General features: G+C 43.0%; 1 protein-coding gene across 1 annotated transcript in view; it reads right to left on the reverse strand.

The window, feature by feature from the left end:
- The window catches only part of SHISA3 (shisa family member 3), a 40,112-nt gene extending 24,914 nt beyond the window's left edge, over nt 1–15,198 (reverse strand). The window contains exon 1 of the mRNA XM_069744532.1: nt 14,432–15,198. Within this exon, the coding sequence (XP_069600633.1) occupies nt 14,432–14,696 (265 nt within the window). The 5' untranslated portion in view covers nt 14,697–15,198. The remainder of the gene's footprint in view (nt 1–14,431) is intronic.
- Nucleotides 15,199–15,762: the final 564 nt, after the last annotated feature.

The raw sequence follows: 15,762 nt of genomic DNA on the forward strand, positions 1-15,762 counted from the left end.
ATACTAAGCAACTCCATAGCGATGATAGTTGCACGAATGTTCCTCAGTACCTTGTACCCCTCTCATACAACATTAGAGTAGGACCCCATAGTGCGGCTCCCAACAGGGTGAATAAGCTGAGATGTTACCGGCGGCGTGGCAGATACTTTCAGGGTGAATGTGCCGTGGTGTCAGCAGCAAACTTGTTTGATTATTTGTCACTGCTTGTAGGTTTGGTCTTTGGCTGCATGGAGCAGCCAAACCATAAGACCCCTCTTGTAAGCTGTTGAGAATTGTGTTAGCCTGTTTTTGGATCAGGCCTCGTTCTGCCATTTTATAAATCAAGGTTTTTTACAAAGTTTCTTTTTATTTATTTTTGATGCATTTGGGACAATAAAACTTGGAAACAGTTTTTTATCTTACATTTTTCTTATGTGTATTCATGTATTTATACTTATTACAAACTCCTGTATATATTGATAGTAAATTTTAAAATTGTTACCTGCAATAATAATAATTTTATTCATATAGCGCCAACATATTCCACAGCGCTTTACAAATATAGAGGGGATATGTACAGACAATAGACATTACAGCATAACAAAAATCACAGTTCAAAACAGATGCCAAGAGGAATGAGGGCCCTGCTCGCAAGCTTACAATCTATGAGGAAAAAGGGGAGACACGAGCGGTGGATGGTAACAATTTCTTTCGTTATTCGGACCAGCCATAGTGTAAGGCTCGGGTGTTCATGTAAAGCTGCATGAACCAGGTAACAGCCTAAATATGTAACAGTACAGACACAAAGGGCTATTAACTGCATAAAGTGTATGAGAACATGATGCGAGAAATCTGATTATGGTTTAAAGGGAACCTGTCACCCCCAAAATGGAAGTTGAGCATAGCCCACCGCCATCAGGGGCTTATCTACAGCATTCTGTAATGCTGTATATAAGCCCCCAATGTAACCTGAAAGATGAGAAAAAGAGGTTATATTATACTCACCTGGGCGGGCGGTCTGATATGATGGGCGTCACGGTCCGGTCCAGGGCCTCCCATCTTCTTACGATGACGTCCTCTTCTTGTCTTCACGCTGCGGCTCCAGCACAGGCGTACTTTGTCTGCCCTGTTGAGGGCAGAGCAAAGTACTGCAGTGCGCAGGCGCCGGGAAAGGTCAGAGAGGCCCAGCCCCTGTGCACTGCAGTACTTTGCTCTGCCCTCAACAGGGCAGACAAAGTACGCCTGCGCCGGAGCCGCAGCGTGAAGACAAGAAGAGGACATCATCCTATGAAGATGGGAGGCCCCGGACCGCAACACCCATCGGACCAGACCACAGCGGGAATGCCCCTGGGTGAGTATAATATAACTTCTTTTTCTCATCTTTCAGGATACATCGGGGGCTTATCTACAGCATTTGTCACCCCCATTTTGGGGGTGACAAGTTCCCTTTAAGTTATTTGAATGGGCCTCACAGGGATAGTTAGGTTAATGCGTTGAGGCGGTAGGCCATTCTGAACAAATGCATTTTTAGGGCACGTTTAAAACTGTGGGGATTGGGGATTAATCGTATTAACCTGGGTAGTGCATTCCAAAGAATTGGTGCAGCACGTGAAAAGTCTTGGAGACGGGAGTGGGAGGTTCTAATTATTGAGGATTTTAACCTCAGGTCATTAGCTGAACGGAGGGCACGGGTAGGGTGATAGACTGAGACCAGGGAGGAGATGTAGGGTGGTGCTGAGCCATGTAGTGCTTTGTGGATTAGTGTAATAGTTTTCTACTGGATTCTGGAGTGGATAACCAGTGTAATGACTGGCACAAGGAAGGTAGAGGCATCGGTGTAACGGTTGGTGAGGAATATGATCCTGGCTGCAGCATTCAGGACAGATTGGAGTGGGGAGAGTTTGGTAAGAGGGAGGCCGATTAGTAGAGAGTTACATTAGTCCAGACGAGAATGAATAAGTGAAACAGTAAGAGTTTTTACAGAGTCGAAAGTAAGAAAAGGGCGAATCCTAGAAATGTTTTTGAGATACAGATAAGAAGAGCGAGCCAGTGATCTGATGTGGGGGGTGAATGAAAGCTTGGAACCAAGTATGACCCCAAGGCAGCGGGCATGTTGCTTGGGAGTAATGGTGGAACCACACACAGAGATGGCAACATCAGGCAAAGGTAGGTTAGTAGAGGGAGAGAACACAAGGAGTTCAGTTTTAAACAGATTCATTTTCAGATAGAGGGAGGACATGATATTAGAGACAGCGGTAAGACAATCACTGGTGTTTTCTAAAAAGGCAGGCGTGATGTCAGGAGAAGTGTATAATTGGGTGTCATCAGCATAGAGATGGTACTGGAACCCAAATCTACTGATTGTTTGTCCAATAGGGGCAGTATACAAAGAGAAGAGGAGGGGGCCTAGGACTGATCCTTGAGGAACCCCACCAGTCAGGGGAAGGTGAGAGGAGGAGGAACCAGCAAAAAATACAGTGATGGAGCGGTCAGAGAGATAGGAGGAGAACCAGGACAGAACGGTGTCCTTGAGGCCGATGGAGCGGAGCATAGTGAGGAGGAGCTGATGATCCACAGTGTCGAATGCTGCGGAGAAATCCAAGAGAATTAGCATGGAGTAGTGACCATTAGATTTAGCTGTTAGTAGATCATTAGAGACTTTAGTGAGGGCAGTTTCAGCAGAGTGTAAAGAGCGGAAATTAGATTGAAGAGGATCGGGAAGAGAGTTATATGAGAATAGCGTATAAGACAGGAGGGGACCTGGCGTTCGAGGAGTTTAGAGATGAAGGGAACATTAGAGACAGGTCTATAGTTAGCGACACAGTTTTGGTCGAGGGATGGTTCTTTAAGTAATGCATGTATGATGGCATGCTTAAATGAGGAGGGTAAGATACCGGAAGAGAGAGAGGTTGAATATTTTTGCTAGGTGAGAGGTGACAGCCGGGAAAAAGGACTGGAGAAGATGTGACTGAATGGGGTCACTGGTGCAAGTGGTCAGGCGAGAAGATGCAAGGAGCCTGATTACTTCTTCTGAGAGAGAACTAGATGCAGTGGGGGAGGGAGGGCAGCACATGATATGAGGGGATTGGGAGATAATTTCCTGTCAGATGTGGTAAATTTTTTCTTTGAAGTAATTGTCCAGATCGTCAGCGCGGAGATCCGTGGTTGGGGCCTGAACTCTTGGGTTGAGTAGGGAATGAAAAGTGTCAAAGAGACTTTTAAGATTATTGGACAGTGAGGTGATGAGGGTGTTAAAATAGGTTTGTTTGGAGAGGTGAAGGGCAAAGTGTTTTAAGCATGAACTTATTGAATAGCTGACATTGAATACAATAGTGTTACACAAAATCACTTATAAATTTCCAAGGGAAAAAGAGGCATAAGCAACAATATAGTTAAAATATATCTTTAACCCCTTTCTGACCTCGGACGGGATAGTACACATCAAAGCCAGGACATGTCAGCTGTTATGAACAGCTGACATGTGCCCGCAATAGCGGCGGGTGAAATCGCGATTCACCCACCGCTATTAACTAGTTAAATGCCGCTGTCAAACGCTGACAGCGGCATTTAACTGGCGATTCTGGCTGGGCGGCCGGAAATGAGCGCATCGCTGACCCCCGTCACATAATTGGGGGTCAGCGATGCTTCTGTATAGTAACCATAGAGGTCCTTGAGACCTCTATGGTTACTGATCCCCGGTAGCTGTGAGCGCCACCTTGTGGTCGGCGCTCATAGCACACCTGCATTTCTGCTGCATAGCAGCGATCTAATGATCACTGCTATGTAGCAGAGCCGATCGAGTTGTGCCAGCTTCTATCCTCCTATGGAGGCTATTGAAACATGGCAAAAGTAAAAAAAAAAAAAAAGTTAAAAAAATGTGAAAAAAATAAAAAAAATATAAAAGTTTAAATCACCCACCTTTCGCCCCATTCAAAATAAATCAATAAAAAAAAAATCAAACCTACACATATTTGGTATCGCCACGTTCAGAATCGCTCTATCAATAAAAAAAAAGCATTAACCTGATCGCTAAACAGCGTAGCGAGAAAAAAATTAGAAACACCAGAATTATGTTTTTTTGGTCGCCGTGACATTGCATTAAAATGCAATAACGAGCGATCAAAAGAACGTATCTGCACCAAAATGGTATCATTAAAAATGTCAACTCGGCACGCAAAACATAAGCCCTCAACCGACCCCAGATCATAAAAAATGGAGACGCTATGGGTATTGGAAAATGGCACAATTTTTTTTTTTTTTTGCAAAGTGTGGAAATTTTTTTTCACCACTTAGATAAAAAATAACCTATTCATGTTAGGTCTATGAACTCGTAATGACCTGGAGAATCATAATAGCAGGTCAGTTTTAGCATTTAGTGAACCTAGCAAAAAAGGCAAACAAAAAACAAGTGTGGGACTGCACTTTTTTTTGCAATTTTACTGCACTTGGAATTTTTTTCCCGCTTTTTAGTACATGACATGCTAAAACCAATGATGTCGTTCAAAAGTACAACTTGTTTCGCAAAAAATAAGCCCTCACATGGCGAAATTGATGGAAAAATAAAAAAGTTATGGCTCTGGGAAGGAAGGGAGCAAAAAACGAACACAGAAAAACGGAAAATCCCAAGGTCATGAAGGGGTTAATTGTAACATTAATAAAACCAATTGACATTCAACAAGGGAATTTCTATGAGTACATATAGCCAGAAGCAAAAACCAAAGCCAGGTAAAAATAATGTATGGCAGCAAGACATACGGTGGCTCTCTTAACTTAAGCACTATGCTATATACTTAAGTGGTACTAATTGAAGCTGTTCTCCATTTAATATGGTTCTGGTATCTGTATATATGTGTAGATGATCATGTCTTGCTGCCATACATTATTTGGCTTTGGTTATTGCTCCTGGCCGTATGTAATCATAGAAATTCCCTAATGTTTCAATTAAAGATATATTTTAACTATAGTGTTGCTTATGCCTCTTTTTCCCTTGGAAATTTATAAGGGATTTTGTGTAATATGATTGTTTGGAGGTGTGCAAAAAAACCTTTATCGGACATTTAATATAATTGAATGCAATAGGTAACGTTAGAGTTATTGTCCTCTTTCTCATAAGAGAGCACAAAATGCCCAGAGGATCATTGCATGACCTATAGGACCCCCTACTCCAACTTGGCACTCTCCGCAATGAGAAACTCTACCCCTTAAGCCCCCAACACACATTTGACTAACAATGGTCGATAATACCAATAACAATGGTTTCGGCAGGAAGTCAATATGTATCGGAGCCCTGGACAATTGAGTGTGGGGGAGATAAGGATCCGCCATGTCCTATATCGGACTGCCGATTCTTTGGTTCATCTGGAGAAATGCCGGCTTACTAATAGACTGCCAGACAGTCAGAGCAAGTTCTCCTGTGTATGGGAAAGCCAGCTGAGATGGCTGCCGGCCTACAGTCATCTACTGTATGTAATGTGCTTTAGGGTACTGTCACACTAAAGCGACACTGCAGCGATACAACAACGATGTCGATCGCTGCAGCGTCGCTGTTTGGTCGCTGGAGAGCTGTCACACAGACAGCTCTCCAGCGACCAACGATCCCGAAGTCCCCTGGTAACCAGGGTAAACATCGGGTTACTAAGCGCAGGGCCGCACTTAGTAACCCGATGTTTACCCTGGTTACCAGCATAAACGTAAAAAAACAAACACTACATACTTACCTTCCGTGTCTGTCCTCCGGCGCTGTGCTTTCCTCTGCACTGTCAGCGCCGGTCAGCCATAAAGCAGAGCGGTGACGTCACCGCTGTGCTTTCCGGCTGGCCGGAGCTCACAGCCAGTGCAGAGAAGCAGAGCGCCGGAGGACAGACACAGAAGGTAAGTATGTAGTGTTTGTTTTTTTACGTTTATGCTGGTAACCAGGGTAAACATCGGGTTACTAATCGCGGCCCTGCGCTTAGTAACCAGATGTTTACCCTGGTTACCAGTGAAGACATCGCTGAATCGGCGTCACACACGCCGATTCAGCGATGTCAGCGGGAGATCCAGCGACGAAAGAAAGTTTCAAACGATCTGCTACGACGTACGATTCTCAGCGGGGTCCCTGATCGCAGTAGCGTGTCAGACACAGCGAGATCGTAACGATATCGCTGGAACGTCACGGATCGTGCCGTTCTAGCGATCAAAGTGCCACTGTGTGACGGTACCCTTAGAGCCCCTCTCAGAGGCCTCTCACCCAGACAAACTGGATAAAATGCTTTGCACTGATGAGGGCAAAAAAGCCTGAAACATGTGTCTGCAAATGCAGTGTCTGGTTTGGCTTCTGATTCCTAGGTCACGTGGCAAGACTTGGAGGGTTGAAATTGACTTTTAGGATTGCTACAGGAAAGAAATATATCTTGGTACCGTGTTAGCCAGTAGATAGAAAAATATTTAGAATTGAGAGTCCTCAGTGGTTGATAACCTTTTAATGGCTAACTGAAAAGATGGTAACAAATTGCAAGCTTTTGAGACTACACAGGTCTCTTCATCAGGCAAAGACAAAAACAAGATTGCTACACACACACAATATATGGCGCTCTAGTCCTCTTCCTCTCTGAAAGGCTATTTGCAAACTCCTGTATACTAATTCATGTTGGCCGATTGTTAATTGCATCTTTAAGAGTCCAGGGAAGTTAATGACAGCAAGAGTATTATGCACAGACATATCCATGACTCCCCCCCACTCACTGTACGCAGCCAGTGAACTGTTTTACCGATGGCCCCTGTAGGCCGGCTGGTAATAAGGCCATTAGAGCGTTTGGATATATGTTATAGGTGTATAATAAAAGGATATTATTGTATGAAATTCAATCTAACATTATCAGGCATAGTGCTACTTCTGCCACAGAGCTTAAAATTAATGGCCTTTTGCACTGTACATATTAAAATGCACTTCAGACAGGGCATAAACGGGGGTCCGCAGGGACGAGTTTGCTGTGAAGTATTGTACAGGAGGTCTGGGTATAGTATTACACGCCTCACCCTAGGTAATTTGGTTTGAGCAGGACGCATTGCTGCACAAGAGACTCTATGCATTGCTTAACTCAAGTGGTTTTACAGAAATTTACGACTGACTGAGGCTGTGCCAAGGGCGCACAAAGAAAAGATTATTATTTTTTTTCCTGGATGATTTCTAGGATTTAGATCAAGATATAAAAATATACTGTAGTAGCATAAATACGAGAAAGAAATCCATGATGATACGGGGGGGGGATGCATTTCTCTGATAGCACACGTAGCAGAGCTGAATTTGTCAATCAACCGTTTGGGGTTGGACGAATTGTGCGCAGTGATCTAACTCTCTGACCTATATTACCGTAGACGCAGGAGAAGGTCTTATGTAGCGGCACAAATAACAAACCATCGTTTCACATAGAGTAGTAACACACAACAAACTCCACTCTGCTTTATGGGGTTGTGTGAGAAGTCATATAATTACTATTGAAAATAGGAATAAATCTATTAGATGGCGCCGTCTGACGGCTGTATAAATCGGACTATGTGTGGACTGGCCGTGCACTGTGATCTGATATACATATAGTCATGGAATTCTGAGACACTGTTCTTCCCCTTAGGCCATATTCAGATGTCTGTTATTCACAGATAGGGTTTTTCACATATCCATCTCTTTTGGCAAAAAAAAAAAAAAATTAAGAGACGTCCATTTTTTATCTGACTCACACATGAATCAAATTTTCCAATGAAAATCAATAAGGTATGTGAAAATGGACAGTACCAGATGGCATGCGTGTTCCATGTGGTGTTGTCCATTTATTAGCACTTGAGGCCCAGTTCAGACGAGAGTATGCAAAATTGTCAATTTATTCATCCTGAAAAAAAAAAGTGAAATTTTTACATCCATTTGGTGTTCATATTGTCCGTTTTGATATCTACACCATATCCATATATCCGTTTCTGATGTCCGCGTGCCATGTATATGTCCATTTTGTACATCCTAATGGTTTCCCGTTTTTTTTTCCATGAATATTTTAATAAATAAGAAACGCCAAATACGGTTTCAAAGATCCATGAAAAACGCGTGACATATAGATGGTAACTCATGGGATTCATTTTTTTTTTTTGCACCAATTGACATATAGGTAAACCTGAATGGAGATATGACCAAGTGGACCGCCACATTACTGTGTGGGACGGACAGATAATATTCTCGTCTGAACAGGCCGTTATAAGTTGGAGAAACTTTTTTTAACATGCGAGAAAGCAAGTGCCACACTGATGGTGAAATCAGATCAGCACACTGATGAAAAGCCTTCCATTTTTTTCTTTACTCAAAGAAGGCACATCTGAATGAGGATACTGTAGCAAAATATATGTGTGTATATATATATACTGTGTATATATATATATATATATATATATATATACAATTTTTTTTTTTATTGTAGATAGAACTAGCCTGTGGATTGGGAGAACTTCTTTGAGATTAAATAGCAAATCAGGTAAGATTAATCAAAATGTAATAGAAAAGCAATAGCAAAACTGTGCACTGTAAGTATGGTAATACCAGGTATCCAGGCAACAATCACCAGAAACCCCCCAAAAAGACAAGACAGCCTGCTAAGTCTCATTTATGGTCCAGATATACAAAGTAATTTCTCTCTATTTTAACGAGTGACCATCGCTTAAATTTTTTGCATGTCATTAGAACACAGGAAAAGAACTTTATAATATATCTCAGCAGAGAAATTTGCTTCGTTCTCATCTTGGATGGTTCTTTCACTCTAAATTTGCAGCTAAAATCCATAAAATCTGTCTCAGATTTTTCCATTACTGAGACAGGAGAAGGACGCTGGTGCTTTTAAAATTCTGTGGAGAAGTGGAGGAGGAGCTATAGGAGGAGGAGGAGCTAGATGAGGAGGAGCTAGAGGAGGAGGAGGAGCTGGAGGAGGAGGAGCTAGAGACACAAACATTCTGCTGCAAGTTCTTCTGGAAAGACAGTTACAGTTCGCCATGGAACTTTATAAGCACCAACTGTCATCTCCTATCTCACTGAATACAGATATTACCCATGAATAGATCATTTTGAGAAAGAAAGAGCAGTACTGGAGGAGAAAGAAGTCGATATCTCTGAAAAGATATATCACAAAAATTCTTATTTTCACATGTAGTATTGATTTATAGAAAAAAATTAAAATGACAGTTACTGTTTAAAGGAGTGTGACTCTGTGCCGTATTGCACACGTTGTGGATTTTGCTGTGGATCTGAAGCGTTTCCGCAGCTGCGGATCCGCGGCGGTTTCCCATGAGTTTACAGTACAATGTAAACCTATGGGAAACGAAATCCACAGTGCACATGCTGCGGAACAAAACCGCGCGGAAACGCGTTTTATTTTCCGCAGCATGTCAATTCTTTGTGCGGAATCTGCAGCGTTTTTACACCTGCTCCATAATAGAAAACTGCAGATGTAAAACCGCAGCGGAATCCGCAATAGAAAACGCAATAAATCCGCAGGAAAAAACGCAGCGGTTTTGCACTGCGGATTTATCAATTCCGCTGCGGAAAAATCCGCAGAGGAGCTTTCTACGTGTGCACATACCCTTAGAAGAAAAGAACGTATGAAGAAATGACAGGACTTCCTTAACTCCTACTGTCCTGACCTACTGAAAATGAAATGTGAGCAGCAGAAAGCAGCAGGTGTAAAACACTGGAGAGAAGACTGGATCCAGATAAGTTGAAGATGGATTTATCCCAACCATGAAGCATGGGGGGGACATCATACGTTTTAGGTGCTTTTCTGCAAATGAGACAGGATGACTGCACCATATTGAAGGGAGGATGGATGGGGTCATGTATCGCAAGATTTTGACCAATAACCTCCTTCCCTCAGTAAGAGCATTGCAAATGTGTCATGGCTGGGTCTTCAAGCATGAAAAACCCCGAAACACACAGGCAGAGCAACTAAGGAGTGTCTCTGTAAGAAGCACTCAAGGTTCTGGAGTGGCCCAACGAGTCTCCAGATCTGAACCCAGTAGAAAATCTTTGGAGGGAGCTCGATGTTGTCCAGCAACAGCCCGGAAACCTGAAAAATCTGGGGAAGATCTGTATGGAGGAGTGGGCCAAAATCCCTGCTGCAGTGTATGCAAAGTTGGTGAAGAACCACAGGAAACATCTGACCTCTGTAATTGCAAACAAAGGTTTCTGTACCAAATATTAAGTTCTGTTGTTCTATTGTATCAAATATTTATTTCATGCAATAAAATGCAAATTAATTATTTAAAAATCATACAATGTGATTTTCTTGTAGTTTTTTTTAGATTCTGTCTCTCACAGGTGAAGTGTACCTATGGTAACAATTACAGACCTCTCCATTCTTTGTAGGTGGGAAAACTATCTATCTATCTATCTCATATCTATCTATCTATCTATCTATCCTTCTATCTATCTCATACTCTATCTATCTATCTATCTATCTATCTATCTATCTATCATCTATCTATCTATCTCATATCTATTGATCTATCACATATCTATCATGAATTTTATCTATATATTGATCTATCTTCAGTATCTACTATCTATCTATTTACTACCCAACTATACATCTATCTAAATGCAAAAATATAGGTGAAGCACCAGCAGAGGAAAAAATATATATAGGTTGGTGAAAAGCCAACCAGGCAAAACCAAACCTCAATAAATATCCAAAAAAAAGATGAAGGCAGCACTTCAAAAGTCCAAAATGCAGTTTTTTATTGTCAATAAACCACTGCATTTTGGACTTTTGAAGTGCTGCCTTCATCTTTTTTTTGGATATTTATTGAGGTTTGGTTTTGCCTGGTTGGCTTTTCACCAACCTATATATATTTTTTCCTCTGCTGGTGCTTCACCTATATTTTTGCATTTAGATAGATGTATAGTTGGGTAGTAAATAGATAGATAGTAGATACTGAAGATAGATCAATATATAGATAAAATTCATGATAGATATGTGATAGATAGATATGAGAGATATGAGATAGATAGATATGAGATAGATAGATATGAGATAGATAGATATGAGATAGATATGAGATAGATAGATATGAGATAGATAAATAGATACTATATAGATAGATGATAGACAGATAATAGATATATATGAGATAGATAGATAATAGATAGATAGATTAGATAGATAAAATTGTTGCTTGATATTCCAAATAAACCCTTTCAATTGCTCCTAACATTTATTAAATGTGATTTACAATGTTATCTTAGTCACTGATCATTATCGACCTATACATGTGTCTACCAATCTTGTAAGGTGATGTTTACACGACATAGATTTTCCTTCCAGATTTTCAGGCAAAATACCTGCAGTGCATGACAGTAGCAGCCAAATGGATGAGTTTACAACAGATTTGATCCAAAAGCGGAAGAACAAAAAATCTGCTCCGGAAATTGACCTATAGTTCAGATTTTAATGTTACATTTATCCTATGGATTTCCATTGTGGACTGCAATGCACAGGACAAAATCCACTAGAAATCAAAGACTGACGCACAGCACATGTGACATGTAGAATTCGTAGCAGATTTTGATGCAGAAAAATTTGCAGCAGAAAGTTTGTTCTTGTGATCATCGGCTAAATGTTCTATGAGTTCATTATCTTTCTTGGCAGGATTACCAGTAGACGAGGGCTGTTACGTGTGACATATTGGCTGCTTTGGATACTTGGCAGTAATACAATGATTCCATGCTGATATACGGGTTATTCATTATCTTGTTGGAAAATCTATACTTGTATACCAGGAGCTCTGCGCTATCGGCACCTACTGCATATTATTACTGGTCCTTGCCCTGCATTCTACCAGCCATAGTGGTAACAGTGTAACAACTATCAGGACTGACAATCTGATAAATCCCTTCTGCAATGTAGTTTGTCACTAAGTTTCCCTTTTTTTGCTATGTCCATCGTATTAGGCTGGAAATAGATGCAATGATTCGGCTGTGTGTATGTAGTGACGTGTCGCGCAACGTTGTGATGGTGGTGTCGCATCGCAACATCTCATCTAATTATATCCTGAGGAGTCACATTACACCCAGCGACCTACCGCCGACTGGAAAACAGTCACATTACACCCAGCGACCTACCGCCGACTGGAAAACAGTCACATTACACCCAGCGACCTACCGCCGACTGGAAAACAGTCACATTACACCCAGCGACCTACCGCCGACTGGAAAACAGTCACATTACACCCAGCGACCTACCGTCGACTGCGAAACAGAGTCACATTACACCCAGCAACCTACCGCCGACTGCAAAACAGAGTCACATTACACCCAGCGACCTACCACTGACTGAGAAATAGTCACATTACACCCAGCGACCTACTGCCGACTGAGAAACAGAGTCACATTACACCCAGCGACCAACCGCCGTATGCAAAACAGTCACATTACACCCAGCCACCTACCGCCGACTGTGAAATAGAGTCACATTACACCCAGCGACCTACTGCCAACTGGGAAACAGTCACATTACACCCAGCGATTTACTGCCGACTGCAAAAGTCACATTACACCCAGCGACCTACCGCCGACTGCGAAACAGTCACATTACACCCAGCGACCAACCGCCGTATGCAAAACAGTCACATTACACCCAGCGACCTACTGCCAACTGTGAAACAGAGTCACACTACACCCAGTGACCTACTGCCGACTGCGCAACAGAGTCATATTAGACCCAGCAACCTACCTCCGACTGCGAAACAGTCACATTACACCCAGCGACCAACCGCCGTATGCAAAACAGTCACATTACACCCAGCCACCTACCGCCGACTGCGAAACAGTCACATTACACCCAGCGACCTACCGCCAACTGTGAAACAGTCACATTACACCCAGCGATTTACTGCCGACTGTGAAGCAGTCACATTACACCCAGCGATCTACCGCCGACTGCGAAACAGTCACGTTACACCCAGCAACCTACCGCCGACTGCAAAACAGAGTCACATTACACCCAGCGACCTACCGCCAACTGCGAACCAGTCACATTACACCCAGCAACCTACCACCAACTGCAAAACAAAGTCACATTACACCCAGCGACCTACCACTGACTGCGAAATAGTCACATTACACACAGCGACATACCGCCGACTGCGAAACAGAGTCACACTATACCCAGTGACCTACTGCCGACTGTGAAACAGAGTCATATTACACCCAGCGATATACCACCGACTGCAAAGCAGTCACATTACACCCAGCGACTTACCGTAAACTGTGAAACAGTCACATCACACCCAGCAACCTACTGCCGACTGTGAAACAGTCACACTACACCCAGTGACCTACCGCCGACTGCGAAACAGAGTCACATTACACCCAGCGATTTACTGCCGACTGCAAAAGTCACATTACACCCAGCGACCTACCGCCGACTGCGAAACAGTCACATTACACCCAGCAACCTACCGCCGACCGCAAAACAGTCACATTACACCCAGCGACCTACCACTGACTACGAAATAGTCACATTACACCCAGCGACCTACCGCCGACTGCGAAACAGAGTCACACTACACCCAGTGATCTATCGCCGACTGCGAAACAGAGTCATATTACACCCAGCGACTTACCGCCAACTGCGAAACAGTCACACTACACCCAGCGACCTACCACCGACTGCGAAACAGTCACATTACACCCAGCGACCTACCGCCGACTGCAAAACAGTCACATTACACCCAGCGACCTACCGTACCGCCGACTGTGAAGCAGTCACATTACACCCAGCGACCTACTGCTGACTGCAAAATAGAGTCACACTACACGCAGCGATCTACCGCCGACTGTGAAGCAGTCACAAATGTCTTCTTCAAATGTGTTGTATTTCATGTCGCTGTTCCAGTTGCATAAATGTTTTCGATTGTGCAATTTTTTGTGACAAATGCTTCTGCGCAAAATATGTCACCATATAGCCCCAGCCTTATTGTTATCAATAATGCATCATTTAGTAGTATTATTTTTAAAATGTTGCATCTATTGTAAACAGAAAACAGAGTGTGCTGGGACTTTTAGTGCCCTAAGAGTACGTTCACACACGGTGTTTTTGTAGTGTGTTTTTCAGTATGAAAAACACAGGTGTCTGCAGGAAAAACGCTGCATGCATTACATGCGGTTTTTATGATTTTGCGTTTTAATGTGTTTTTTTTTCCCATTCTTTTGAGTGGGTGAAAAACGCTGCAAAAGCTTTGGAAAAATTGACATGTTGCAAATATGAAAAAAATGCATTGATGGTTTAAAAATGCAATGAAATAAAACCCAGCATGGGGATTAAATTATGTTAATTATGATGAGATTGTAAAATATTGCAAAAATTAATTGGAAAAAATGCTGCAAATATTCAATGTGTGAACAAGCCCTAAGAGGCATAGATCACAGTACAGTGGTACTCACGGGCAGTGACTCCAGTATTCTCCAGCTCCCGGTCATTGGTACAGCCGCCCTGCTCCAGCCTGGCATCTGACGCTGCGCAACAATAGCGCAGCGAGCACGACCCACAACAGATAGTGGCGTCCGCAGTATCGAAATCCTCAGGACACTGGAAGCCTGCCTGGTAATTGCCAGCAGCGTCCACCCATCCATGACAATACTCCCCCTGTGCCCTGGCATTACCCCAAGTAAAGAAGGAGAGCATCAAGTAGCATCCCAGTAACTTCATAGTCACTCCACGGTGGCCAAACCAAAGAACAAAAAAAGTTGTCACTTTGCGGAGAACTTATATCTGGATTTTCGAAAAATTACGCATTGAATTTGCACACAGGTCCATTTACATGGCAAGGATAGAAATGGAGGCAGGAGGGCATGAAGAGACTGGCAGATCATTCAGCCCAGAATCCTACCCAACACATGCTGATGGGGGTCTCCTGTTGGCATTACTGGGTGGCTCTGCTCTGGGTTTCCTATAGCCCCAGGGCTTGGGGGTCTCTGCTGCTGTTTTCTCTCATTTGCAGTCAGCCTCTGGTGGTCTCTGACTTCTGTATGGGCAGAGCAAACAGGAGCAGGTCACAATTCACAAAGCAACTTGCTGAGTTCTTTGGAAATTCCAGTGCTGAGCGGTGATTCCTGACATAAGTGAGGCTTGTTGCAGCTAAGAGGGCTGGGGTCTATCTCAAGTTGAGGGCTGCTCCTGCCTTCTCTCATGTGAAGTCATTCTCTGGTGGTCTCCCTATGTGCATGTCTGGCAGCTTTGCTAGAGCCCCCCGGCTGTCACTCCCAGCCCCCAGGGTCACAAGGCAGCTAATGAGCGGGGCTCCCTGCCACTCACTACTAGCCATTGTCACCAATGTAGAGGCTGAGCGTGGCTTCCCCTGGGACTTGGCTCACAATGGAATCTTGCACACAAGCCCCCCTCATTACTCACAATTTATTTCTAAATGCAGCCTAATTTGAGGTGGGTTATTTTGCAGAAAGAAAAGAAACCACATTCAAAACTCCGAGGGGCACCTTCCTATACATTTACTGCCTAGACGAAAGAGTATATATATATATATATATATATATGTATATATATATCGTATAAGACCGATATTGTGGTCATTGCATTTATGGCTCCTTTCTAGATGTTTAACTAATCCCTCGCATCCATTTATTACGGGCACTTGTAAATGAAAATAAAATTCGATGGAAACACTAAATAATGAATTGGAATAATGTATTAGCGTGCGGGCGACCACCTGGTGCCAGATTCTCAGCAGGGATCCTGCCAGGTTGAATTTTCTGCTTTT

Source organism: Ranitomeya imitator, chromosome 1, assembly GCF_032444005.1.
Source record: "Ranitomeya imitator isolate aRanImi1 chromosome 1, aRanImi1.pri, whole genome shotgun sequence".
Classification (NCBI taxonomy): Eukaryota; Metazoa; Chordata; class Amphibia; order Anura; family Dendrobatidae; genus Ranitomeya; species Ranitomeya imitator.